General features: G+C 55.2%; 1 protein-coding gene across 3 annotated transcripts; it reads left to right on the top strand.

The window, feature by feature from the left end:
* Positions 1-295: 295 nt before the first annotated feature.
* On the top strand, positions 296-27,775 carry Als2cl (ALS2 C-terminal like). Of its 3 annotated transcripts, none has more exons than XM_045136800.1 (27): positions 296-314; positions 3,059-3,195; positions 3,377-3,505; positions 4,105-4,303; positions 4,623-4,688; positions 5,621-5,783; positions 6,439-6,570; positions 7,663-7,782; positions 10,693-10,751; positions 10,863-10,929; positions 11,401-11,597; positions 12,767-12,832; positions 13,266-13,364; positions 13,471-13,632; positions 13,921-14,032; positions 16,114-16,191; positions 17,046-17,176; positions 19,322-19,495; positions 19,604-19,700; positions 19,901-20,058; positions 21,469-21,534; positions 22,566-22,739; positions 23,771-23,813; positions 24,835-24,896; positions 25,017-25,166; positions 25,441-25,537; positions 25,853-27,775. In XM_045136800.1, exons 3-27 carry the CDS (start codon positions 3,403-3,405, stop codon positions 25,931-25,933), a joined length of 2,856 nt encoding a protein of 951 aa, XP_044992735.1. In that variant the 5' UTR covers positions 296-314; positions 3,059-3,195; positions 3,377-3,402; the 3' UTR covers positions 25,934-27,775. The 3 variants fall into 3 exon arrangements, with proteins under 3 accessions (XP_044992735.1, XP_044992736.1, XP_044992734.1); XM_045136799.1 differs by lacking the exon at positions 296-314 and adding an exon at positions 559-1,156; XM_045136801.1 differs by lacking the exons at positions 296-314; positions 25,853-27,775 and adding an exon at positions 555-1,156 and having other exon boundaries at positions 25,025-25,166.

Below are 27,775 nucleotides of genomic sequence, written 5' to 3'. Positions count from 1 at the left end.
ACCCCACCCTTTGCAACACCTGCGAGGGGCAGAGCCAGGATGCACGCGCGGCGGGGTGCGCGTGTGTGTACGGGGTGCGCACACGGGGCAGGACACGCGCCAGCATCCTGAAGTTGCACGCCTCACGCCCGCCACCTGGCCAGGGCCGGGGGACGTTCCCAGGAAGCCTCGGCCCGCCTACTCCGCCGCACCCCGACCCGAGCGACACCCCGGGGCGGGGCGGAGGGCGGGGCGCGCGGAGCCGGCTCGGCGGCGGCGGCGGTGGCGCACGGCGAGGGCGCGCGGGCACTCGGGACACCGCGGCGGGCGCGCAGGTAAGGGCGCGCGGCTGGGGGCGGGGCGCGCTGTCCCGAAGCTCTCCGCGGCCGGGTGGGGGTTGGGGGGGCGCTGACCTCCTCACCGGGCCTCGCGATCCCTCCGTCCCCAGCCCGGTGGCACTCACGCCCCGGGCACTGCGTGAGAGTTTGTTCCAAGTCCCTCCCCCCCCCCCGCCGCGCCGCACCCCGCGCTGCGTGGTCACACGATTCAGGCCCGGGCTTGGCCACGCAGCGTGGTCCGCACCACCACCTCCTGCAAGGCTCGTGACCTGGACTCCCGGGGTGCTAAGGGCCAAGGGGCCTCAGCCTGCCTGGGGAAGGCTTGCCAAGAGGAGGTGACGGCGGGTCCGGGCGGAAAGGCCAGGAAGAGAAGCCAGGGAAGTGGCATTGCCCGCCCGAGAGCGGGGCGGACGGGTGCCTGGCTGCTGGAACTCCCGGTGCCAGGGCGGAAAGACTACACTAACTACATACGGGGCTGCAGAGAGGGGGAGGGAAGTTTGAGAGCACCCGAGGGCCAGGGCCAGCGTGCTGCTGCCGACAGAGGCTGGGAGTGGAGATGGAGAGGACAGGTGTGACTCCCTTGGGTGGTCTCTCTCTCTTCTCTCTCTCCACTGTCCACTGAGCGTGTTGATTGAAGAAGAGACTTCTGGGGACGGAAGGTGCTTGCTTGATTAAGGGACTTCCAGGGCAGACAAGGAAAAGGTCTCCTTGTCCACACCAGACACAAACTCCTTGCCCATCCAGAGCCGGAAATACCAGAGTGCCATGGGGTGTGGCGGAGGGGCCTGACAGACCACAGGGTTGGGAAAGGGCAGAGGACTCACCAGCCTCAGGAGCAGGTTAGTGTAAACAGGTGCCAGGAATGCAGAGGGGGGGGGGCAGGTTAGGTGTCCACGGAGACAGTAGCTGACTCACCCATGCACGCCCCATTAGTTCTGGACTCATCATCCCACCCCATGGTGAGCATCAAGCTCGCTGGGGATCAGATGGGAGACCAGTCCCTGCCAGCGACTCCCTGTGGGCCTCAGTGAGTCACCCAGCCTCTCTGAGCTACCTGGCCTGGCAGGCGCGCCTGGTGGAGCTGAGAGCCAGAGGCCTGGGTCTGAACCCTGAGTATGCTGCACAGATGGGGTGTCTGGGTCCTCTTGGCCTTCTCATACCTCAGTTTCCCTACTGTACTCAGTCTACCAGTAAGGAGCCTGGAGCTGGGAGGGGGCAGAGGGTTAGGTGGCCATGCCCTTGACTGGAGGGCCGTGGGGTTGTGGAGGGGCGTACCTCTGCTGAACTGCTTCAGGACTTGTCATTTTCCTGCAGACATATACTTTTGCACATTCATGTCTGGCCTCGCCCCTGGCTTTACACTCTCCTCATTAACCTCTGGGATGAGCCTTCAAGCCTGTATCCCTGTGGGCCACCACGCCAGATTCTGCCTCCAGTGCAGTTTTCCCTCTCCTACTGCCTTGTTCAACTTCCATCTTCTCTGCTGGAAAGTGTGACCCAGTTTCCCAAGAATGGTGATTCTTGGGCTGGAGAGATGGCTTAGCACTTGCCTGTAAATCCTGAGGACCCCGGTTCGTGGCTTGATTCCCCAGGACCCACGTTAGCCGGATGCACAAGGGGCCGCACGCGTCTGGAGTTCGTTTGCAGTGGCTGGAGGTCCTGGCGCGCCCATTCTCTCTCTCTCTCTGTGTCTGCCTCTTTCTCTGCCTGTTGCTCTCAAATAACTGACTGTTCTTTTGAGGAGTAACTACAGTAATTTGAAATGCTCTGATCTAGTCCGTCTCAAGAAGGGGTGACAGACAGGTCCAGACAGGGGCAGGGCTAGGGATCAGTGGGGGCATCGTGGGGCTAAGATGCCGCTCCTGTGAAGAGCAAGTGACATGCGGGCCGGGTCCCCCCGGGTAGTTCAAAGCCACGGAGAATAGACTTTCACTCCCATCAGTTCCTGGAATCACATCATGGTGGGTCCAGGCCATTTGCCATACCCCGGCCCCATGGCTGGACTCTTCGGGTTAGCCTGAGCCGAACGAGGGGACCCCGGGGGCACTGGACTGCCGTGTGGGCCTGTGGGTATGGCTGCAGCTGAACATCCAGTCTCTTCCTCTTCCTGCCTCTTGCTCCCATAACCTCTCCCTCCCCAAGCTGCAGCAGCAGGAAAGGTGGGGCAGGAATGCCTGGGCCTGGGCCAGACTGCTGAGGTTCCCGCCCTGCTCCGCTCCAAAGCCAATTCCCTGGGAGTCCTAAGCTCTACCAGGACCCTCTGACACCCCCTAATTGCCCTATTGGGTGACCGGGAGCCCTAAGGCCATCAGGACATGCTAGGCTTTTCTTTATTTCTTTGTTATTATTTTTATTTTTGTTTTTTGAGGTAGGGTTTCACTCTAGCCCAGGCTGACCTGGAACTCACTGTGGAGTCTCAGGGTGGCCTCGAACTCACAGTGATCTTCCTACCTCTGCCTCCTGGGTGCTGGGATTAAACGTGTGTGCCACCATGCCTGGCTTACTTACTTACTTTATTTATTTATTTTTGAGAGAAAGTGAGTCACTGGGGGCGTGCCAGAGCCTCCTGCTGCTGTAACAGAACTACAAATACATGCACCACTTTGTGCATCTGGCTTTAAGTTGGGTACTGGGAAATCAAATCCAGGCTACCAGACTTTGCAAAAAAGCACCTTGAACCACAGAGCCATGTCTCCAGCCCCACATTAGGCTTTTCTGATAACATGTCCCTTTTTCCAAAGACCGCAGAGTCCCCGGACAGAGACTCAGTGGAAAGGTGGCCAGGTTAGAGCCACCACCAAATAGTCCCCTGGACTCTTGGATCCATGGCTGGTGTTGGAGTGGGCCAGAACTGAATTTGAAGAGGACATACTCTTGGGTAAAAAAGGGGTACTCCCTTCTCTGTGCTCAGCCCTCTCCTCGGTTGGCCCAGGGAGGGAGAGGTCCCAGCTGGGCTCAGGGCACAGTTCTGATGTGGGTGGTCATGGGCCTTGCTTCCGGGCACTGGTCATAGCCCTGCATCCCACCATGTTCTCGGGTTGTGACGGTATCCTCACCAGGAGGCGCTGCACCCAGTTTCCTGGCCATGTGCAGCCCTGAGGAAACAGCCCTGCTTCGGCTGGAGGAGATCTTCTCAGCCACCCTCGCCTACACCACCAGCCTCATCCTGCAGCCTCTGCTTGAAGCCGGTGAGTGTCAGCCTTAGGTGGGAAGGTAGGTAACATGAGCATGGTGCTGTGGCCACAGAAGGCCTGCCCTGCTGGAGACTCTCTGACCCACAGCTCTCTCAGCCTCAGGTGGAGCCTGGGGCTGCCATCCATTGATGGAACTCAGGTCCCGGCCACCAGGGGCTGGCCATTCCCTTCTCAAAGGGGGATCGATCCCGAGGGACCACGTGCCTAGAGACACCCTTCATGTGGCCCTCACCCAGGGTTCCTGATGGTGCTGGCAAAATGCCCTGGCTAGAAGGCAGGACACATAGAGCTTGTGTCCGTCGGGGTTTAAGTGACCTCGGGCTGGCGCTTGCTTCTCAAAGCTTGTTGGGTGCATCAGTGAGTGAAATGGCCCGAACCCTACAGCCTCCATGTTCTGCATCTGAGTCCCGTTGCTAGTGACCTTGGTTCCCCAAGATGAGTACCGTTGCCTCAGTTGACTGAGGAGAGACCCACATGCAATCCCCTATCTCAGCCTGCCTGTCTCCCGAGGAGCTCTAGGTGCTGTGGGCCCCAGGGCTGTAGCGCTTGGCTGCAGCACCCACTAAGTGTGGCTGTGTCCCCCATTTCCCCAGACCCAGAGTCCCCTGAGCCCCACAGCCAGGAGTGTCTGCATCTTGTGCAACATCTGCACACCAGTGCCCAGCAGCTGTGGGACGTGACAGAACAGAGCCTCCGCTCACTGGGGGCGAGGCTGCACAGCCCATCCTGCGTTGGTTTGGAGACCCTGGAGCTACTGTGTAGACCTGACCGTGTCGTACAGGCCCACAAGGAGTAAGACACCCCCCCCACGGGCACGCTGGTATCTGGCCTTAGTGCCACCTGTGCCGCCCATCCTTACGACTCATCTGGAGTGGGACTCCTTAAGGCTGGGGTGTTGGCTTGGTGGTTTGGGGGCCTCCCGGGGGACAGGCCTGTGAGGCACAACTGTCTCGTTGGATTGGGACTTCAAGTCACTAGTGTCTGTATCCCTGTGACTTGGGTCCTTAGGGCTTCAGCTGTGCCAGTGGGTGAGATCCGGGGACCCCAGAAGGGCAGGGGCAGTGTGTGAGTCGGGAGCTGGGCTTGCAGTGTGACCCAGTGTTACCCGTAGGTACATAGAGGCCTATACTGACTGCATGGTGGCGCAGACCTTCCAGAAGTCCACGAAGAAGAGGAGGTGAGCCTGGGGATGCCCCGGTGGCCCCCTAAGGAGGTGGGGGTGCTAGTGAGATTGAGATGCCATAGCCTGCCACTCAGGTGTCAAGAGTTAATGGTCCCCTTCTCCTTTATTATTTCTTTTTTTTAATATTTTTTTAAATTTTTATTTATTTATTTATTTGAGAGAGACAGACACACAGAGAAAGACAGATAGAGGGAGAGAGAGAGAATGGGCGCGCCAGGGCTTCCAGCCTCTGCAAACGAACTTCAGACGCGTGCGCCCCCTTGTGCATCTGGCTAACGTGGGACCTGGGGAACCGAGCCTCGAACCGGGGTCCTTAGGCTTCACAGGCAAGCGCTTAACCGCTAAGCCATCTCTCCAGCCCTATTATTTCTTTAAAAAAAAAGATATTTTATTTATTCATTTGAGAGAAGGGGCAGTTATATATCGAGAGGATGGGCATGCCAGGGCCTCTAGCAACTGCAGACCAATTCTAGATGCATGTGCCACCTGCCTCCTTGTACGTCTGGCTTATGTAGATTCTGGGGAGTCAAACCTGGGTCCTTAGGCTTCACAGGCAAGCACCTTAACAGCTCAACCATCTCTCCAGCTCCCTTTCTTTCTTTCTTTCTTTCTTTCTTTCTCTCTCTCTCTCTTTCTTTCTTTTTTCTTTCTTTCTTTCTTTTCTTCCTTCCTTTATTTATTTATTTGTTCCTTTCTTCCGTTGAGGTACAGTCTCGTTCTAGCCCGGGGTGACCTGGAATTCACTGTGTAGTCTCAGGCCAGCCGTTAACTCGCAGCAGCCCTCCTTCCTCTGCCCCCTTCTGTAGACACTGTTACGTCTCCGGGAAGGGAGCTGACGGGATGCAGGGCGGGGACTGTGGGGAGCAGGGCGTGATGGAGGACAGTGTGGCTCTGGGACGGCTGAAGGCGACCCTTCCTCCTCGCAGCAGGTACTGGCAGAGCCAGCGGAAGGCCCTGCGACAGCTGCTGTGGTTGACCTCCGAGGGCTCGATGGGCACCGCGCTGGGCCAGGCCCTCAGCCAGCCCCATGCCAGGCACGTGCAGCAGTACGTGCTCCTCTTGCTGAGCCTCAGGGACACCCTGGAGGAGGTAGGTGCCACCGTGCGGCTTTGGAGGAAACCAGGTAACGGGGGGGGGGGGGGCCTGGGGCCATAGCCCTGCCCTGGGGAATCTCTGTGGGTCCTGGTCCTACCCTAAGGACATATAACTTGCCCTGGTGGGGCAGCCGAGACCCAAAGAGCGGGTGCGGGATCTTGTTCTGGGCGTGAGAACATACGGCGCAGGGTCACGCAAGGAGGGTCACTGAAATGACCTGACTCCTCTGGAAGCACCTTCAAGCCCCCTTCCTGCCCTCAGAAGAGACCTATCAGAAAAGGGTAAATTGGCCTGGGGAAATGGCTTAGCAGTTAAGGCGTTTGCCTGTGAAGCCTAAGGACCTTGGTTCGATTCCCCAGGACCCACGTAAGCCAGATGCACAAAGGGCACATGCATCTGGAGTTATTTGCAGTGGCTGGAGGCCCTGGAGTGCCCATTCTCTTTATATATCTGCCTCTTCTTCTCCCCCCCCCCTCAAATAATTAAAAAAGAAAGAAAGAAAGAAAAAGAAAGGGGTAAATTCTGGCTTAAGTCCGGGCCTCCTGACCAGCTGGGCCAGATCAGGGGCAGCTTAACCATCAAAGAGTTGAGAGCAGCTGCCAAGACCATCAGCTCACCCCCTCCCCACCATTGCCTTGTCCTTCCACAGCATCACCCTGCCCAGGAACTGGTCATGCACGCAGTCACCCTCTTTGGGGACCTACAGTCCTTCATGAGGCAGGCGTTGGACCAGGCGGAGGCCACCCAAGCCCTGTGGCACACCCTGAGCAGCCGGCCGAGGGTGAGTCTGAGACTTTGGAGCGGTCAGACAAGGATGTTCCACACTGGATGTAGGAATGAGGTTCTTGGGCTGGAGAGATGGCTTAGCAGTTAAGGCGCTTGCCTGCGAAGCCTAGGGGCCCAGGTTTGACACTTCAGGTCCCCCGTGAGTCAAACACACAAGGGGACGCAAGGTTCGTATCTGGAGTTCACTTGCAGAGTGGCTGGAGGCCCTGGCACACCAGTTCTCTCTCTCGCATTAAAAATAAAAAGTTGGGGCTGGAGAGATGGCTTAGTGGTTAAGCGCTTGCCTGTGAAGCCTAAGGACCCCGGTTCGAGGCTCGGTTCCCCAGGTCCCACGTTAGCCAGATGCACAAGGGGGCGCACGCGTCTGGAGTTCGTTTGCAGAGGCTGGAAAGCCCTGGCGCACCCATTCTCTCTCTCTCTCCTCTATCTGTCTTTCTCTCTGTGTCTGTCGTTCTCAAATAAATAAATAAATAAATAATGAACAAAAAAAATAAATAAAAAGTTGTATGGGGTGGGGGGAGGGAAGAATGAGGTTCCTGGATGGACTGAATGGCTCCCTGCCTCAGTCTTCCCATTTGGAAGGAAGATCAATGGCCAAACCTGGTGACTGTCAGCCATTCTCAGCCAGCTGCTGGACTGATCTTGGTCCTAGTCTGAACAGGGAGCTAAACTGACCTTCTCTCTGCTGGTGTCCCTCATGGCACCTTGATATCACTACATGTCATGTCATGTACTGCCCCTGTGGGAAGGAGAGTCCTTGTGGTCTGAGAGGACATGAGAGGCATCCAGGGTCGAGGGACCCTTAATTGCCACAGGAGGAAGAGGTTGTAGCATACTGAGTGAGGATGCCAGGGGCCGGCTGGGATAGCGTGTGGAGATGGCCCAGGGGAGCTCCCGAGAGAAGTTATTCTGCCCTGCTTGGCCTTCCCAGGAATGGCTCCCCATCTCAAAGCATCGGTGAATGCGTCGACCCAGGGGTGCACCAGGCCGCCGGAGGGGCTTCCAGGGGGCATGGGAGGGGACAGACCAGCAGCCTGTAGGGGGCTGGGGGTGCCCAAGGCTCATGCATCCTCCTCCACCCCACCAGGATGTTCTCTGCACTCCGAGTCACCGACTCCTGCAGGACAGCTACGACGTCCCCGTGACGGTCACCCCGCTGCGGGCTGAGCGCGTGCTACTCTTCGATGACACCCTCGTCCTGCTGCAGGTTAGCGGAGGGGGTGCGGAGGAGGTGGGCCGAGGTGGAGCTGTGGGATCAGGTTGAGAACTGAGTGGGAAAGAGGCGAGGGCTGAGAATGAGAGTATGGGCTCGGGGAGCTTGGGGGTCTGAAAGTGGGGGGTGGAGGGGAGACAGGGCCACCCAGAGTGTGCCGTGAAGGAGTGAGCTTTGGGGGAGCGGTCTGAGGTGAGCTTGGCCCAACGTCTCCCCTAAGCTCCCTCATCTGAAATGTGAGGTCGTTGAAAATAAGTTTGTCCCACGTGGAACCGATCACGCCGAGGCCCAGGTGGGAAGTCTGAGCCTGTGGCTCAGGGCTTCCGGGAGAAAACCCACCACGGAGCTGGAGAAATGGCTTAGTGGCTAAGTGGCTTACAAAGCCAGTGGACCCAGGTTCAATTCCCCAGGGCCTACGTAGGCCAGATGCACACAAGGGGGCACATGCATCTGGAGTTTGTTTGCAGCAGCTGAAGGCCCTGGTGTGCCCATTCTCTCTCTCTCCTTCCCTCCCTCCCTCCCTGCCTATTTTTCTCTCTCTCAAAGAAAGAAAAATTAAAAATTAAAAAAAAAAAACACACTATAGAAGCAGCTTTGGCCTCTCAGAAGGAGTCAGTAACCTTAGCCCCACTCAAGAGGTCCCTGTGATTGCCACAGCAATGTCTCCTCTGCCTCAGAACGTCAGCCTAGTTCGGGGTTTGCTCTGATTTAGTCTGAGTTCCCCTCACACTCTCAACTTCACATCCCGTTCACTGGAGGTGCTAATCCCAAACTGCTAGGCCTTCCCTACCTATGTTACTTTTCTTGTTGCTGGGACAAAAACAACTTAAGGAAGGAAGCGTCCACTTTGGTTCGCTGTTGGAAGGGATCATCTATCATGGCAGGAAGGCACTGAGACGGGGCACAAGGTGACAGGTCACATTGTATCCTCAGTCAGGAGCAAAAGCAGTGAATGCTGGCATTCATGGTGCTTTCTTCTTTTGAACATTTATTGTTTAATGTAAGTGTGGTAGTTAAACGTTGTGTCCCCCAATAGACTCAGGTGTTTTTAATGCATTTATTTATATTTTATTTTTTTAGTTTCAAGGTAAAGTCTCACTGTAGCCCAGGCTGACCTGGAATGCACTACGTAGTCTCAGGGTGGCCTCGAACTCACAGCAATCCTCCTACATCTGCCTCCCGAGTGCTGGGATTAAAGGTGTGTGCCACCCACCATGCCTGGCTATTTATTTATTTATGAGAGAATGATAGAGAGAGATGCAGGAAGATAGAGAACAGGCATGCCAGGGCCTCCAGCCACTGCAAACTCCAGATACATGCGCCACTTGTGCATCTGGCTTATGTGAGTCCTGGGGAATCGAGCCTGGTTCTTCAGGCTTCCCAGGCAAGTGCCTTAACTGCTTAGCCATCACTCTAGCCTCTGACTCAGGTGTTTCATTAAAATTTGTAACTTGGGGGCTGGAGAGATGGCTTAGTGGTTAAGGTGCTTGCCTGTGAAGCCAAAAGACCCAGGTTTGATTCCCCAGTACCCACCTAAGCCAGATGCCCAGGTGGCACATGTGTCTGGAGTTCCTTTCCAGTGGCTTTTCATGGGGTCTGGGGATATGAACTCAGGTACTAAGAGTTTCACAACAAACGCTTTTATCCACTGAGCCATCTCTCTAGCCCCCTTTCTCCTTTTGGTTCAGTCTAGGTCTTCAGGCCATAGGATGGCACAGCTCACATTTAGAATAATTCTCCTCACCAAAAATAGAAAAAGAAAAAAAGGGCTGGAGAGATGGCTTAGTGGTTAAGGCTCATGCCTGCGAAGCCTAAGACCCAGGTTCAATTCTCCAGGTCCCACGTAAGCCAGATGCACATGGTGGCGCATGCATCTGGAGTTCGTTCTCAGTGGCCAGAGGCCCTGGCGTGCCCATTCTCTGTGTGTGTGTCTCTAATAAATAAATAGATTCTAAATTTTAAAAAAAGAACAGAAAGAAAGAGAAAAGCTAGGCGTGGTAGCATACACCTTTAATCCCAGCACTCAGGAAGCAGAGGTAGAATTATCTCTGTGAGTTTGAGGCCAGCCTGGAACTGCAGAGTGAGTTCCAGGTCAGCCTAGGCTGGAGTGAGATCCTACTTCAAACATAAAAAAAAAACAAAAACCTGAAGAAACTACAGTGCAATAAATAAAAATAGAGTAGATCGTCCCACCTCAATGAATCCCGTCTAGAAACTTCCAGCCATGACCACAGATTTGTCTAAGTGATTCTAGATCCTGTCAAGTTGCATTCCCATCTTAATCATCACTCCACCTCCGGGCCTTTGCAAATGCCCTTGTTTCGGCTGGACCCTCTTTTGTCCCCGATCTGCTCTTCTCCTAGCCAGGAAGCAGGGAGCAGCCTGCTTGAATTTTTTGGGAGGTTATGAGCTCACCCGGTAGGACAGGATGCTCCGCCTGGCTCAGAACAGGGTAGCCCTCTAGGTAGAAGTGACGGGGGCGAGGATGCGGTGAGGGACTTGCGGCAGGCACATGAGGGCGTGGTGGCGGAGCAGGGTGCAGAGTAGGGGCGCGTGGGCCCCTCATGCCTGGCGAGTCCAGTGCTTCCTGCTCCGTAACAGGTCTGGGTCTCTAAACAGGGGAAGCCTTGGAAGTTTGCAGCGGGGGAATGGCTGTATTTCCAGAATATTCTAGCAGTCACTCAGGGTCGGGGAGACTGGCCCAGGTGCCTGGCCAGCCTCTGGGGTGGGAAAGGAAACAGGATCCCCCCCTTGGGTATAGCAGCAACAATAGAACAAGACAGGGGTGGAGTACTGGGCTCAGCCACCGGAAGTCACAGGGACTGGTGTAGGGGGCGACCTCCCCAAGGAATGGTGGTCCTCTGGGCTGGGCTTTGGGTGACACCTATGCCCCTTTTCTTCCAGGGCCACAACATCCGCACCTTTGACTTGAAGCTGGTGTGGGTGGATCCTGGGGAGGACAGGTGAGTGACCCCTCTCCATGGACACCCACGGTCTTCTGTCCCTTCATCTCACGACATCTGCCCGCACCTGCTAGCGGCCACCCAGGTCCTCAGCCCCGGACTCTGTTCTAGGTGCATGTTTCACATCCTCACGCCTGAAGAAGAGTTCTCCTTTTGTGCCATGGACCCCCAGAGCCAGGTGAATGGGGATGCAGTATGGGTCAGGGAACAATGGAGGGGTGGTCAGAATGCCAGCCTTACAGGATTCTGGCTCAGAGGAGATCAGGGGTCAGCCTGGGATCAGGAATAAGGGTATCAGTTAATCAAGAATTTTCTTTTCTTTCTTTTCTTTTTCTTTTTTTTTCCCCCTCTGGTTTTTCAAGGTAGGGTCTCGCTCTAGCCAGGATGACCTGGAATTCACTATGTAGTCTCAGGCTGGCCTCGAACACATGGCTCTCTTCCTACCTCTGCCTCACTGGGATTAAAGGCGTGTGCCACCTCGCCCGATCCAAGCAGGAATTTTCTGTTACCTGGGCAGAACTGGGGCCTGAGCTGGCCTCTGCCCCATGGCCTTGCGCAGCCTTCCAGCTAGACTTGTTCCTAAGCTGCCCACAGGATTTTGGGTTTGAGTCAAACAGTGACCCATCTACTGCCTTCCTGTCCCCAACAGGCGGTCTGGCAGGGGAAGGTGACCCTGGCCGTGTGCCAGGCCCTGCGTGGCAAGAAGGACTTCCCCGTGCTGGGGTCAGGCCTGGAATCTCCGGTGTCTCCTGCCTGCCGCTGTGTGGCTTACACCTTCCGCCACGAGGGCCGTCTTTTCCAGGCCACCTATGAAGGCGAGTGGTACCGGGCCAAGCCCCATGGCACGTGAGTGACCAGGAGGTCTGTGAGCCCAGGGGGATGGTCAGTACCCTAGAGGCCTGTCTCATTGTCTTTGGGATCTCTGTGGTCAGTGGCTCCATCTTGCTGGTCCTTCAGAGCCTTTCTTTTTTTTTTCTTTTGCATGCACCCCCTTGTGCATCTGGCTAACGCAGGTCCTGGGAAATCGAACCTGCGTCCTTTGGCTTTGCAGGCAAACGCCTTAACCGCTAAGCCATCTTAAGCCTTTCTTAAGACCGCTGGATGGCTTCTGGCCCAGAATATGTCAAGGTCTCAAGGATGTGTTTTCCATAGTTCTTTTTTCCCAAAACATTTTATTTATTTGCAAGCAGAGATAGATAGACAGATAGACGGACAGACAGGCAAACAATAGGCTAAAAAAAAAGAGAGAGGGGGGCTGGAGGGATAGCTTGGCAGTTAAGGCATTTGCCTGCAAGGCCAAAGGACCCAGGTTCGATTCCCCAGGACCCACGTTAGCCAGATACACAAGGGGGCGCACGCATCTGGAGTTCGTTTGCGGTGGCTGGAGGCCCTGGCGCGCCCATTCTCTCCCTCTCTCCCTCTTTCTCTGTCAAATAAATAATAAATAAATATTTTTAAAATTTTTTAAAAAGAGAGAGAGAATGGGCACACCAGGGCCTGTTGCCATTGCAGAGGAGCTCCCAACTCATGTGCCACTTTGTGCATCTGACTTTACATGGGTACTGGGGAATTAAACCCAGGCCTTCAGATTCTGCAAGGAAGCACCTTTAAATGCTGAGCCATATCTCCAGTCCTCCATAGTTCTTAATAGCCCTTCTACTACTTCTAGAAGTGGGTGAAGATAGCCTATGAACAAAAAGATGAATGCTTCATCAGTCAAAATCCCACTGACTGGAGCTTAAGGTTTCATTCAGAGCTTCCTGTAGGTCCAGAGAAAGGGGGAATGTAGATGTCCCCAGAGGTCTCCTCATGGAAGTGGAGAGAGTGGCCCACAAGTGCCCCATGAGGCTACTGGCTCCATTGTGCCAAGAGTGGACTGGGCTAGAGGCTTTCCGTGGGTCCAGTTGGAGGGAGGTCCTCGGGATGGGGGGGGGTTCCTCTGTGAAGGGTCTGTGGCCGAGGCTATCTGGATATGGGTCTGGTGGCCTGACACTGCACCCCTTCCCCTGCTCTAGGGGAACCCTGAAGTGGCCGAATGGGCAGAATCACGTCGGGGATTTCTCTCAGGGCTTGGAACATGGGTAAGGCCGCTAGGCGTGGATGCTGGCGTGTGTGATGGGGTAGGGAAGCTGCCTCCAGCTGGGCCCATCCCACGTTACCAAACCTCAAACAAAAGCCTACTGGCCAGATGGCCCAGTTCCTCTCGCCCATAGATGCCCAAGGGGAACCTTTGCCCAAATAGGGAGTGAATCTCGGCCCAGGGTCATGGAAATAGTGATTCAGCCGACTGCCCGGGGTGTGGGAGGGAGTCTTGGTAGAAGGAGGGGTGTCCTGGAAGAAGATGGGGGAGGGCAGGCTGCACACCTCTGAGGTCCTCAGTATCACCTGAGCAGCTATTTGGAGGCAGGGACAGCTGGGTGGCACGGAGGAGGGCGTGATGGGAATATCAGCTCAGGGCCATGAAGGTTGGTGGCCTTGCCATTCACTTCGAACCCCATCCAACCATGCGGTCAGCTTTGGCATCCGCCTGGTGCCCCAGGCCTCCGAGGACAAATTTGACTGTTACAAGTGCCACTGGAGGGAAGGCATCATGTGCGACTATGGCATCTGTGAGTAAGTGACGCTTGACCAGTGAGGGTGACGGGGGGACGCTCAGGAGAGGGGTGTCCTCCAGGCCAGGCTCTGCGGGGCGAAGCTAGCCGTTGGCGGTCTTTTCCAGGTACGGCACTGATGAGGTCTACAGGGGTTACTTCCAGAAGGGTCTGCGCCATGGCTTTGGCATCCTTGACAGTGCACCCCAGGCCCCCCAGCCTTTCCGGTACACGGGCCACTGGAAGAGGGGCCAGAGGAACGGCTACGGCATTGAGGAGGACCGCGACAGGTGAGTGCTGCCTACGCCTGTTAGGGTGTAAGTTTGTCAGCCTTCTGGACTGCTGAGCAAAGCCCCAAATCTGTCCTGCGCTCCCATCTCCATTGCACCCCCATTCAGTGCTTCCTGCCACCTATGGGGGTTGGGGTACCTCGAGTCTCCTTCCCCTGCCACTGTTTCCCTTGGGGTCCTGACCTCACTCGCCGTGTGTCACTCTCCTTATCTGTCCCCTGCCATGACCCATGAAGGCACAGGGAGACCATTCTGAGCTGCCTCTCTCACACCCCCTTTTTCCTTCAGGGGTGAGCGTTACATCGGCATGTGGCAAGCTGACCAGCGTCATGGCCCCGGGGTCGTGGTCACCCAGTCGGGCGTTTGCTACCAGGGCACCTTCCTGGGGGACAAGATGGTTGTGAGTAGTAACACTGAGTGCCCGAAGCTGAGCCAAGGCCGGGCAAAGAGCGATGTCCAACTCTGCTACCCACGTCTTGGTCAGACCACAGCCTCAGTTTCCCCCTCTGCAATAGAGCTGATTTAAATTCAAACTAGCAAGAAGGAAGTATATAGGGGCTGGGGATGTAGCTCAGTTGGTGGAGTGTTTGTCTAACATGGATGAAGCCCTGGGTTTCATCTTAGCATTACATACACGGTGATGTGGCCTATAATCCCAGCACTCTGGGTGTGAAGGCTAAAGGATCAGAAGTTTAAGGGCATCCTTGGCTACATAACAAGTTAGAGGCCAGTCTGGTCTATATGAGACCCTGTCCCTTTAAGAATATATGCTTTATTTATTTAAGAGAGAGAGAGAGAAGGAAAAGAAAGAAAGAAAGAAAGAGAGAGAGAGAGAGGGAGGGAGGGAGGGAGGGAGGGAGGGAGGGAGGGAGGGAGGGAGGGAGGAAGGAAGGAAGGAAGGAAGGAAGGAAGGAAGGAAGGAAGAAAGGAAGGAAGGAAGGAAGAGGGAGGGAAAAAGAGGCAGAGAGAGAGAGAGGAGAATGGGTGTTCAAGGGCCTCTAGCCACTACAAACAAACTCCAGATGCATGTGCCACCTTGTGTATCTTACATGGGTTTTGGGGAATCAAGCATGAGTCCTTAGGCCTCACAAGTGAACGCCTTAATCACTAAGCCATCCCTCCAGCCCAAGACTCTGTCTTTTTAAAAAAAAATTTATTTTTATTTATTTATTTGAGAGTGACAGACAGAGAAAGAGGCAGATAGGGAGAGAGAGAATGGGCACGCCAGGGCCTCCAGCCACTGCAAATGAACTCCAGACACGTGTGCCCCCTTGTTTATCTGGCTAACGTGGGTCCTGGGGAATGGAGCCTCAAACCAAGGTCCTTAGACTTCACAGGCAAGCATTTAACCGCTAAGCCATCTCTCCAGCCCTTAAGACTCTGTCTTAACCAAACAAAAAACAAACAAACAAAAAGAACGCCTTTAATCCCAGCACTCAGGAGGCAGAGGTAGGGAGGATTGCTGTGAGTTCTAGGCCACCCTGAAACTACATAGTGAATTCCAGGTCAGCCTGAGCCAGAGTGAGACCCTACCTTGAAAAAAAAAAAGAACAAAAAAAGAACGAAACATATGTAGCCACTATCTCTATGTCAATGTCATTATCTCTAGTGTGTGAATGCCACCTGCCTATTAATTACAGACAGAACCTGCCTGATGTCACGTCATCCTGAGTGGCAGACTGATATCAAACCTACATCCCTTGAGCCTGGACCTCTGGCTCTTGCCTCACTGGCCAGGGTCTTGGGGGCGAGGGGGACCGTACCTCGTATTTGACTTTGTTTAGGCGCCATCTTCTGTAAAATGGACTGAAGGTGACCTGAGGATAGCGGAAGGAAAGGCTAGAATAGGCACACGAAAAAGACTCGGAAAGAAGTTGAACATGGGCTGGAGAGATGGCTTAGCAGTTAAGCGCTTGCCTGTGAAGCCTAAGGACCCCGGTTCGAGGCTCGGTTCCCCAGGTCCCACGTTAGCCAGATGCACAAGGGGGCGCACGCGTCTGGAGTTCGTTTGCAGAGGCTGGAAGCCCTGGTGCGCCCACTCTCCTCTCTCTCTCCCTCTATCTGTCCTTCGCTCTCTGTGTCTGTCGCTCTCAAATAACTAAATTAATTAATTAAAAAAAAAAAAGAAGTTGAACATGAGTGGTCACCCATTGGGCCGTGAACTTCCCCAGCAGTCGTGGCGGCAAGGAAACCCCACTGGTCCTGAAGGTCCAAGGCCGTGGCAGGGAAGCCAGGATGGCCGTCTTTGCGGAAACCAGCACTTCCTGAGCATGGTGGGGGGCCTTCCTGAAGGGGCTGCTGGGGCAGGAGCCAGCCCTGAGGGTCTGTTAGGCGAAACCTAAGGACAGGGTTTCATGGGAGTGGGTACAGTCGTCCCAGCAGGAGAGTCCCAGGGCTCAGAGCCCTGTCCCCAGGGGTTAGTGTCTGACCTTCGACCTGGCCAATCTCACCCACCCTCCCTGCTCCCCGCTTCCTTCCAAGGGCCCTGGCATCCTGCTTTGTGAGGACGACTCCCTCTATGAGGGTACATTCACCAGAGATCTGACATTCTCGGGAAAGGTGAGGCTCTCCACATATTACCCCCCCACACACACACACACAGACTCCAGAGACCACAGGGGCCACTTCTCGTCTTCCTCTTGGGCTCAGAGCTGAGAAAACAGGCAGAGGGGTGGGTGGCTAGGGGAGACCTCTCCCACTTCCATGGTGGCCAAGGGGTCCATGACCCTGTCACAGAATTCTGATTTGATGCAGCAGGCTGGAGGACTTGCCTTGTGTCCGGTAAGTGAAGGTGGTCAGCCTAAGCTAGAGTGAGACCCTACCTCGAAAAACCAAAACCAAACCAAACCAAACAAAAGAAAGGTTGCTGGGCGTGGCGGCACACACCTTTAATCCTAGCACTCAGGAGGCAGAGGTAGGAGGGTCGCCTGGAGCTCGAGGCCACCCTGAGACTACAGAGTGAGTTCCAGGACAGCCTGAGCGAGAGTGAGACCCTACCTTGAAACCCCCCCCCAAAAAAGGTGGCTTTTTGGCTGTGTTCCAGCCATCCCCTTCCACCACCATCACCACCACTAAAGCTTTGGATAGCTGTCCTTGGGTGGGGGGGAGGGGGTCACTGCCCTTTGTATGTTGCTGCCCCACCTTTGGACACTTAGGGACGGATCTGGATTGAGAAGGGCAGGAAGGTCTGGTGCATGGTCGGGGAGCAGCTGTACTGCAGAGGATGCAGTCCCAGGCTGCAAGCAAGTCCTCCTCTGGACCCACCCACCCAGCGCCACAGCAGAGATGGGCACGGCCGCTGGCAGGGCCTCTGCAGAGGGAGAACATTGCAGCCCCTCGGGAACACGGTGGAATGGGTGGGCGGAAGTCGCTCTCCGACCCCTGTGAGCACCCTTGCCTCCTTCTGCTCCCAGGGCAAGGTCACCTTCCCCAATGGCTTCACGCTGGAGGGCGCGTTCGGCAGTGGGGTAGGAAAAGGACTGTACACCCAGGGAGTGCTGGACACGGCTGCCCTCCCGCCTGACCCCAGCAGCGCCCGCAAGAGGTGAGGACCTGGCATTATCTGTCTCTTCCCAGCCAAGGACTCGGGGCTCAGCAGAGGGGCTCAGTACTGGGAGTTGAGAGCCCCGGGGCCCTTCAGCCAGAGGCTGAATTGAGGGCTGTGTGAACAAGATTCATACTATAAAGCTGGGGTGGGGGGAAGCGTCTGTTAGATGTTCTTGTGTATGGTACTGGGGATTGAGCCCAGGTCCTCCGGCATGCCAGATGAGCATTCTGTCAACATTCCCGGGCTCCCCAAGATATGATTTGCAAGCTTTACTTTGACTATTTTTTTTTCCTAGAAAGGATACAACACAATTTCTGAACTAAATGCATAAGAAAAAAAATTAGAAACTAGGAGCTGGAGAGATGGCTCAGCATTTAAGGTGCTTGCCTCTAGAGCCTAGTGATCTGGGTTCGATTCCCCAGTACCCATGTAAGCCAGCTGTCCAAAGTGGCACGTGCATCCTGAGTTCACTTGTAGTGGCTAGGGGCCCTGGTGCACCCATTTTCTCTGTCTCTCCCCGTATCTCTCTGCTTGCAAATATTTTTTTTTATAAAAAGAAGGTCTGGAGAGATGGCTTAGCAGTTAAAGCATTTGTCCGCAAAGGCAAAGGACCCAAGTTCAATTCCCCAGGACCCATGCAAGCCAGATGCACAAGGCGGCGCATGCATCTGGAGTTAGGTTGTAGTGGCTGGAGGCCCTAGAGGACCCTTTCATTATCATCTGTCTGTCTGTCTGTCTGCCTCTTTCTCTCTTCTCCTCTCTCTATGTATAAAATAAACAAAAATAAAATATTTTTTAAAAAAGAAAAAAGATAGAAAATAGAATCCTGTGTTGACCTTATGAGATATAAATTGGCAAATTGGCCCCAAAACAGTTATGGCCACCCCTTCGCTTGACTCTGACTTCTTGGCAGCCAAGCCCAGGATGGAGACTTTCTAAGTGGAATGCCTGTCACTCATCTTATTGAGGGAGAGACATTTTTCTTCTTTTTCCCTATGAAGATGGAGTTAGTTAATTTATGGCTCAAGTGATGACTGTTCAGAAAGACTTGGTATGCACTGAAGAAGGAATCCGTGTGAGTGTCAGGTTTAGTGGAAAGTGGTCCCCAGTAGCATTTCTGCTGTGAGGAGAGGTTACAGTAGACTCACTGACCCGCCATCCCCACGTGCTCCTCCTCTCTGGCAGCAGGAGTGGAGAAGATACTGATCCCTCGGGACTTTGCTGGTATGGAGTATCCTGTGAGGGGGACATAACTTGGCAGGGCCGTTTGTGAGACACTGTTTCTTTAGACACGCACAAGCCCAGTCCAGGCCTCAGCCTTCTAGCCACGCAGAACTGACCACGGGAAGGAACGGAGCAGGAATTCTGTGGAGAGCACTTGTCTCTTCTCTCTCTCTCTCACACACACTCACACTCTTTATTTTTTTATTTTCACTTACTTGAGAGAAAGAGAGGCAAATAGAGAGAGAGAATGGGCACGCTAGGGCCTCCAGCTGCTGTAAACGAACTCCAGACTCATGTGCCACTTTGTGCATCTGGCTTACGTGGGTCTTGGGGAATCAAACCCAGGCCCTTTAGCTTCGCAGGTAAGCACCTTAACTGCTAAGCCATCTCTCTGGCCCTCTCAGTCTCTTTCTATGTGTACGTGTGTGTGTGTGTGTGTGGCCAGAAGTTGATATAAGGTGTCCTCCTCCTCAGTCACTCTCTACCTTACGGATGTATTGAGATACGGCCTGTCGCTGAACCCAGACTCTGCTGATTCAGCTAGCCTAGCTGGCCAGTGAGCCCCAGAGATTCCCTGTCTGTGCTTCCCAAACCCTGGGACTATGGGGCCCTACCACCACTCCCGGCATTTGTGTGGTTTCTGGGGTTCTGAACTCAGCTTTACGCACTGAGTCATCTCCCCGAACCCACTGGTCCCCCCTCGTCACCAGCTGTCTGGACGTGGCCCCCCGGGACTCCAGGCCCTCCCGCCCTTCTGTCTGTAGCTTTGCAGAGCTACTAGCCCTGACTCTTGTGCATCATAGAGCACATGCTTTTGTCCCTCCCCCTTCCTCCTCATGGTACCTTGGAGGTCAGCTCCTTCTCGTCTGCATGTCTCACCCCTCCCCACTCTCCGGTATCACCGTGCCCCCATCACAGGCAGCTGGGGTTGGGTGCCTTCCCCGTGGAGAGCCGCTGGCAGGGAGTCTACGGCCCCTTCCGGGACTTCGTGGGCGCTGGCTGCCCCAGGCACCTGCAGGAGGCGCTCCTGGGCTTCGACGTGCCCAGTTCTCGACAGCTGCGCAGGCCACAGGAGTACCTGTGCTGCGAGAGGTGAGCCCAGCCCTCCCGGGCAGCCCACAGGTCAGAGAGGGTCAGGGAAGGTCCTGGGCATGGGTCTGGCCCAGGGGTGGGTGAGGGACACTGTCCATGGTGCCCCAGGAGCCACCCCGAGGACGGTGCGGGCAGCACGGAAGACACCCTGCAGGAGCTGCTGCGGCACCAGGAGCCCAAGGCCCTGCAGAAGTACCTCAGGAAGGTGAGGGCCCTGGGCTGGGCGAGGGCTCCCATTCCTCAGCGCCCAGGGCTAACCGAAGGGGACAGGCCCTCGGCGCTGCTGGACCTCAGAGGGTCTTCCCATCTAAGAAATGGGAGCCATCGGGGAGGCAGGTCTGGGAGTGTGGTGCTCCAGGACCCTGGTACCGAATGTGTCTCTCTGTCGCCCTCTTGCTGGCCCAGGCTCTGAGCAACTCCCGACACCCCCTGGGCAAGCTGCTGCGGACACTGATGCTGACCTTCCAGGCGACGTATGCGGGCATTGGGGCCAACAAGCATCTCCAGGGACTGGCTCAGGAGGAGGTTAAGCAGCATGCCCACGAACTCTGGGCTGCCTACAGGTGAGCCCGTGCACCGGGCAATGGCCTCAAGACTGACTGGCGCTGGCCCTTTTCAAGTCTCAGCTCTGCCTGGTGTTTCTACCCCAGGCCTCATTCAACCTGGGACCACAGGGGGCTGGGGAGATAGCCCAGTGGGTAGCTATTGCTGTGCAAGTATGAAGATCTGAGCTTGAACCCTGGTACCCACATCAAATGCAGGGCAGGGTGGCGGTATACTCCTGTCACCTCAGCTCTGGGGAGGTGGAGATAGGTAGATCCCGGGGACGTACTGGATAGGCAGTCTAGCCTGATTGGTGAGTTTCAGGCCAGTGGGAGATACTTTTTCCAAAAAAAAGGTGGGTGGGGGCTAGGAAGATGGCTCAGCAGTTAAGGTGCTTGCATGCAAAGCCTAGTGACCCAGGTTCAGTTCCCCAGTACCCATGTCAAGCCAGATGTACCAAGTGGCCCTGGGTGTGTTTGGAATTCATTTGCAATGGCTGGAGGCCCTCACGTGCCCATTCAATCTCTCTCTCTCTTGCTTGCTCGCTCTCTCACTCTCTCCTTGAAAATATATAAATAAATATATTTAAAAATTATTTTTAGCCAGGCGTGGTGGTGCACGCCTTTAATCTCAGCACTTGGGAGGCAGAGGTAGGAGGATCACCGTGAGGCCACTCTGAGAATGCAAAGTGAATTCTAGATCAGCCTGAGCTAGAGTGAGACCCTACCTCGAAAAAACAAAAAATTATATGTGTGTGTGTGTGTGTGTGTGTATGTATATATATGTATATATATATATGTATGTATGTATATATATATATATATAATTTTTTTAAGGTGGGTGGAAAAGCCAGGCATGGCAGTGCATGCCTTTAATCCCAGCACTCTGGAGGCAGAGGTAGGAGGATCGCTGTGAGTTTGAGGTCACCCTGAGACTACATAGTGAATTCCAGCTCAGCTCTGGTCTAGAGCGAGACCCTACCTCGAATAACCAAAGGGGGAAAAAAAAAAGGAAAGCCATGCAAAACTGGAGGACTAGAAGTTGCTTGGTATGACGACAAGGAACAAAGATAGGAAGGAAGGCAGAAGATGGCCCTCTGCAGCCCTTAGCCAGAGAACAAGCCACACCCAGGCCCTCGACAGAGCGCCGACTCCAGGGGAATTCTACCCTCAGTGCAGGCTCAGTGTGACCTTGGACAGACCCTGCACTAGGCAGGACCTTGACCTTAATGGATGTTAACGGGGAGGAGTTTTGTTGCTGCCGGGGTGTCAGGATCCTCCGTCCTCCGCAGTCTAGTTCCAGCCTTGGAGCTGCTGTGCTGGGAAAGACGGGCTGATTCCTCCTTCTCTGGGGCTTCCTGCTCTCGCCTCTGGTCACTGAGCTCTGCTCCGTGGGCGGCAGCGCAACTGGCCCCTCTCGTCGGCTTGCAGGGGTCTGCTGAAGGTCGCCTTACAGCGGAACGGCCAGACCCTGGAGAATGAAGATGCCGACACAAGGTGACTGCTCTGCCCTCAGTGCCTGGTGCCCTCCGTTGGCAGAAGTCCTTCTGGGGGAAGCACTGGGCATAATATGCTATTCAGGGCCAGGCATGGTGGGCGCATGCCTTTAATCCCAGCACTCGGGAGAAAGAGGTAGGAGGATCACTGAGTTTGAGGCCAGCCTGAGACTACATAGAAAATTCCAGGTCAGCATGGGCTAGAGTGAGACCCTACCGCAAAAAAAAAAAAAAAAAGATATATATATGTATATATATATATATATATATATATACACACACACACACACACACATACATAAATACATATACATACACACACACACACACACATACTCACACCATATATACCATAATTGATAATATATATGTATATATTTTACCAATTACGGTTCATTGACCCTGCATCACACTAACCCATGACCTTAGTCCTGGGAGCCACTAGGGAGGGGGTGGAGCCACCACGGACTGGACACATCTTTGGTCTAAACGTGTCCTCTCAGATTCATCCCTCAGGTGTGTGGAGGGGGAGCAGCTGACAGAAGCTCCCTCCTTCCCCTGCACCAAGGGGGAGACCGAGGCCCCATAGAGATGAGCCTAAGGTCACGTAGTGCGGGAGTTAGCCAGCCCGAGGACCAGCTGCAGGCCTGGACACTCACGTGTCCTCAGGGACCCCTTTCTGTCTCTGAATGGCGGGAGGCGTGGGAAGTGGAGACACAGGACGTCCCCCTGCATCCTGGCAGACAGCTGGGCTCACCTGGAAGAGTTAATCAGAGCTTTGTGGCAGCCTGTTTGTCCCTAGGGGCCCCTGGTTTTGCTTTCAGTCCCGCTGAGTTACAAATTCTGCCCCGTGAGCTTATCGGTTCTCAGGGTCAAGTGAAGGAGCAAGGTGCCCTTGGGCATGGGCGGGACGAGGGGGCGGTGAAGGCGCGGAGGGACCTCGGGGGAGATTGCCCACCCAGGAAGTGGGTTCTCTCTTGGCTCCTTGAGGAGAGGCCCTGGCAGTGACATCTCCAACCCGTTGGGTCTCAGGGACTTTCAAGTGCATGGGCTGCTGCTGCCCCTTGTCCTGCCCAGCTTCTACTCGGAGCTCTTCACGCTCTACCTGCTCCTCCACGAAAGGGAAGATGGTCTCTACAGCCAGGGCATTGCCAACCTCAGCCTCTTTCCAGACACCAGGCTGCTGGAGTTCCTAGATGTGCAGAAGTAAGCCTTCCCACACCCGGGGTGGGAGTCGGGTAGCAGACACTTAAGCAAAAAAAAAAAAAAAAAAAAGTGGGGTGTGCTAATTGGTGTATGCACCTCATGGCTCTAGAGAGCACATTCAGGTGGGGCTGGATCTAGGTGTGCAAAGGGACACACCTTTGCTGTCTCCGTTGGCATTCCCTCGTGATGAGACCCATGGCCAGCAGCCCCGTGAGAGAGTGATTCCCTTGCGGCTCAGTCCCTCCACTGTCCCCTGAGGCAGTTGGCGTTTCCTTCCCCTCAACTCCAGCAGAAATCTTGGAGTCTCTCTGGCTTGGGCGTGGCTCTTGCATCCAGCTTCCACGTGGCCAGGGATTGATTAGTCCTGCTTCCATATCCGCCACTGAGGCCCTGGGCCCAGAGTAGAGGAGGGAAGGTCCCCCAAATGGAAACTGAGGACTCCTTGGGGAGGAGCTCAGGCAGGTACTCACCATCCCCCAGGGTCCCCTGCTCTCCTCTGCCATCTCTAAAACATCCTTTCTCCATAGAGTCCTCCTTTAAAAAAGAATATATATTTATTTATTTGACAGAGAGAGAGAGAGAGAATGGGCGTGCCAGGGCCCCAGCCACTGCAAACAAGCTCCAGACACATGTGCCCCCTTATGCATCTGGCTTACGGGGGTCCTGGGGAATCGAACCTGGGTCCTTTGGCTTTGCAGACAAACACCTTAACCGTTAAGCCATCCCTCCAGCCCACCATAGAGTCTTCCTTAGGTGGATACTGCGCGTACTTGACTGTCCCTGGTGGGCACTCAGCTGTTCTCCCTGATGACCAGGGTGCCTTTGTCACCCAGCAATAGACAGTTATTTCCTCCAAGACCCTCGAGCTTCCTGTGGTCTCAGGCTGTGTGGATACACCTGGGGAGGCTGTGGCGGCCCCATTCCCTCCTCCTTGCCCACGCACACCCTTGCAAGGATCACAGGAAGCAAGCTGTACCCTCTGAGCTCAGATCTCACCTCCTGAGACTCCCATCCCACCTCTCCAATTTCAGGCACCTGTGGCCCCTCAAGGACCTCAGACTGACAAGCAATCAGGTGAGAGAACAAGGAAGGAGAGCCTGTGTCTTGGGACAGAGCCCCAGGGGACACTCAAGTGTCCTGGAGCCTCTGAGACAGGATGGGTGGGGGGGGAGCGAGAGAGCAGACACCAAGCTTGTCTTCCTGCCTCAGTGGCTCCTCCATGACCAGGCTCAACAGCAGGCTCTCTGCTTCTGTCTTTTTAAAAATAAATTTTATTTATTTATTTATTTGACAGAGAAAGATGGGTGGGGGGAGAGAGAATAGGCACGCCAGGGCCTCCAGCCACTGCAAACGAACTCCAGATGCGTGCGCCCCCTTGTGCGTCTGGCTAACGTGGGTCCTGGGGAATCGAACCTGGGTCCTTTGGCTTTGCAGGCAAACGCCTTAACCGCTAAGCCATCCCTCCAGCCCTCTCTCTGCTTCTCTTGGCTGTGACCACTGGCAGCGTTCCTGAGCTCTGAGTCTCCATTTCCTCATGTGTAAACCGAGCTACACCAGACCCACCTCATAAGATGGCCACAGTCAAGGCTGCAGCAGCAGCAATAACAACAACAACAACAACACACACACACACACACACACACACACACACACACACACACACACTTGTTTACTTTTTTTTGTTGCTGTTCTTGAAATGAAACCCATGCCTTTGCACATGCTCAGCAAGCATTCTGCCAACTGATCCACATCCTCAACCCCACCCACCTCATACCTAATGGTGCCAGAAAGCCAGGGAGCAAAGTGAGCAAACAGTATTTCAATAAACCCTTGGGTCTGGGAACCATGGACATTGGGCAGCCTCCGGTGACCTTTGGCCGTTACAGTAATTCTCTTCCCTGTCCGCGTTGAAGCTCTCGGTTCCCTGGAGCCCAGCTCTCCCATTTTCTAGCTGCATAAAAAATGAGCCCCACCGTGGAGCTGCGACATGCCCTGGGTCTCTCGGCTGTCAGGGCAGCGATGGGGCGGGGGTGATGCTCCCGGGAGCCTTGGAACCTCCGCCTTGCTTCACCTCTCCATTCCCCCCATCCCCTAGAGACACTCCCTAGTCCGGGACAAGTGCTTCCTGTCGGCCACCGAGTGCCTGCAGAAGTTCATGTGAGTGTCAGAGGGGAGCGGGGATGAGGGAGTATTGTTCCCTCCCCCAAGGACTGAGCCTCCCCCAGCCCCCCCCCCACCAGCCGGAGGCCTTGACCTAGAGCTGCACCCCGCTTGCAGCACCACAGTGGATCCCCGGGAGAAGCTGGAAGTGCTGGAGAAGACCTACGGGGAAATCGAGGCCACGGTGTCACGGGTGCTGGGCAGGGAGCACAAGCTGCCCATGGATGACCTGCTTCCTCTGCTCATCTACGTCGTATCACGGGCCCGGTGGGTCCCAGCCCAGGGGGAAGCTGGCACGGGCCGGTGCCAGGACCCCCTCTCAACCCAATCCCACGGTGTCTCTGCTGTCTGGGAACAGTTCCATCCCGACAGAGTGGGAGCTGAGGCCCAGAAGGGCACCTGGGGGGGTGGGCATCCCATGACTGCCGAGAGGAACCGCCCCCTCCCCAAAGTGCCCAGACTTCCCCAGGCCCACATCGCCCTCCCTCCCCCGCTGCATGGCGCCGGTCGGTGACAGACCCCGCCGCTGGGTGTTTTCCAGAATTCAGCACCTGGGAGCTGAGATCCACCTGACCCGTGACATGATGGACCCCATCCACACGGGAGGCCTGTGCGACTTCCTGCTCACAGCCCTGGAGGTGAGGGGGCCGGCCGCATGCCGGCACAGACGCCCGCATGGACGGCCGAAGCGCAGATCTGGGCTTGTGCGTCTCCATAGTCGGGGTCCGCAAGGTGCTCCTCATGCTGCCCTGGCTCAGAGGGTGGGGGTGAGCCCACAGTTCCTTCATGTTGCAGCGCATTTCCCCGCAGTATGTGGCTAGCTAGTCCCCAGGGGAGGCAGAGGCATGCCTAGGGAGATGGGTGCCTTGGTCTTGGGGCCCTGCGTCCAAGCATGCGGCTGGGGGTGGGCTGGGCAGCTGGCCCCAACCTCATCTGTCTGTCTCTCTCTCCAGTCCTGTTACGAGCACATCCAGAAAGAAGACATGAGGCTGTGCCGCCTGCCTGGCCGCTGGGTGTCCAGGGAGCGCTGGTAGCGTGACTCCCTCCTGGACCCAGCATGGTGTTGAAGGGCCGCGTGGACTTTGGGGTAGCAAGCGCTCCCCACCTCCTCCCCGCCACCCAAGTCAAACACTGGGCGGACTACAGAGGCAGCTTTCAAAGAAGATGGCATTTTTGCCCCCTCACAGGAGGACCACCAGATGCTGCTCCAACCGTGGGGAGGGTGAATGACCACAGCTGGCGGCTAACTCTTGGCCACTGGTCCAAGACCCGAGGACCCCTTACCCTATAGCGGTATGGTATGGCGTGAGGAGCCCCGATTTCTACCTGATGAGCCATCCAGCCTCAGGGCCACCCTTCTGAATGAAAGTGGGTCCCAGCCAGCCGTGGTGGCGCACGCCTTTAATCCCAGCACTCGGGAGGCAGAGGTAGGAGGATCACCGTGAGTTCAAGGCCACCCTGCGACTACAGAGTGATTTCCAGGTCAGCTTGAGCTACAGTGAGACCCTACCTCGAAAAAGCAAAAAATAAAAACAAAGTGGGCCCCTAAAGAGTTCCCCATCCACCTTGTGGAGCTCCGGAGTCCTTCCCCAAGTCTGGCCTCAGTTCACCGGGCTGCAATGGAAATTCTTACAACACAGCTTCTCGAAACTCGTTTGTCTCGTTTCTGTTTCACTGCTTCTGAACCGAGGACTCCAAGCTGCAGAAGATTCCTGGAAACCTGCCTCCTCCCTTGCTCAGCGCCGGGTCAAACCGGTCTCTCAGAGGCTTTGGAGCGGGAGAGTGGCAGCTCTCCACCAAGCTGTGGCCCCAGCAGGACCCCTCGATGAAGGTGTGTGTAAAAATAACAGGGGTCACTTACCTGGCACTGATTGACTCACCGCCAGCAGACTGCAGACGGCCCATGAAACGACACGCCTGTGACCACCGAGGCCCGCCTACGGGACGGACAGCAGAGACAGGCCGTGCCTTGACTGAGAAGCCAAACTGTGGCTCAGGGCCCCATAAGCTTTGGGAGTTTGGGCTATTTAAATGGTGGTCCTACAGCAACAGCATGTGTTACCCATCACCAGCATTTGCACAGAGCAGGGAATTCCGGTTTTAGTCCATTGATAGCACCGTGCATGTGAGGAGATTCGACACCACAGACAGCCGCAGGACTCTGTTTCCATGGCTGCTTCTATCACATAATGGGTAGAAACATGTTACTGCTTCAGGGCTGTAATGCACGTCCTGTGGCTCCGTTCTGTAAGATTCCCTGAAGTTTCGATACATGCTGTTTTCTTTAAATGACTTAAGTTTAAAGCATCTGAGTTGTTTTCAGCAGTTGACCGTCTTGTCGTCCTTCATCAGTGTGGCTTAAGGGCACAGCTCGATGGCTCCCCTTTCTGTTGTCCGCTCAGTCCACACACGCACCTCTCCCCTGTCGACAGGTGGTACAGCTGTCAACGAATCTTCATGGACCTGAAGATCATTTCTTGTGAAGTTGAATGCACGTATACTGTCATTCATAGTGTTTATATAAAAATACCAGGAATCTTCACTTTTGCTACCTTGATATAGCGTTCGGCTATCATGTTACAACATTGAAATACATCGATTTATTAAAAAAATACTTTTATAAGAAAAAAAAATAGTGGTCCTAGTGTGAGACCACCAGATACAAGAGGTGGGCCTCAGAGAACCTTCATCCTTGCTGGGCCTCAAGTTCCTCCTTCCCACATTGAGGGACTTGGGCCGGGCGACCTGCTGCCCCGACAAGACAGGTAGCAACAGGTGGGCAGGACTGTGCGCTGAAGCCCAAGGGTGAAGAATAAGGGAAGGTTTAGGGCTGGAGAGATGGCTCAGTGGCTAACACACTCACCTGAGAAGCCCAA

This window comes from Jaculus jaculus, chromosome 17 (genome assembly GCF_020740685.1).
Source record: "Jaculus jaculus isolate mJacJac1 chromosome 17, mJacJac1.mat.Y.cur, whole genome shotgun sequence".
Classification (NCBI taxonomy): Eukaryota; Metazoa; Chordata; class Mammalia; order Rodentia; family Dipodidae; genus Jaculus; species Jaculus jaculus.
Note: the sequence above shows the minus strand (reverse complement) of the source record. Positions and strands in the feature narration are given on the sequence as shown.

Bases quoted from the DNA above. Each gene is read 5' to 3' on its own strand.
- Als2cl (XM_045136800.1), top strand. From the start codon at position 3,403: ATGTGCAGCCCTGAGGAAACAGCCCTGCTTCGGCTGGAGGAGATCTTC. The intron at 5,784-6,438 runs GTAGGTGCCACC...GTCCTTCCACAG, and splicing joins TCAGGGACACCCTGGAGGAG to CATCACCCTGCCCAGGAACT. The intron at 11,598-12,766 runs GTGAGTGACCAG...CCCCTGCTCTAG, and splicing joins CGGGCCAAGCCCCATGGCAC to GGGAACCCTGAAGTGGCCGA.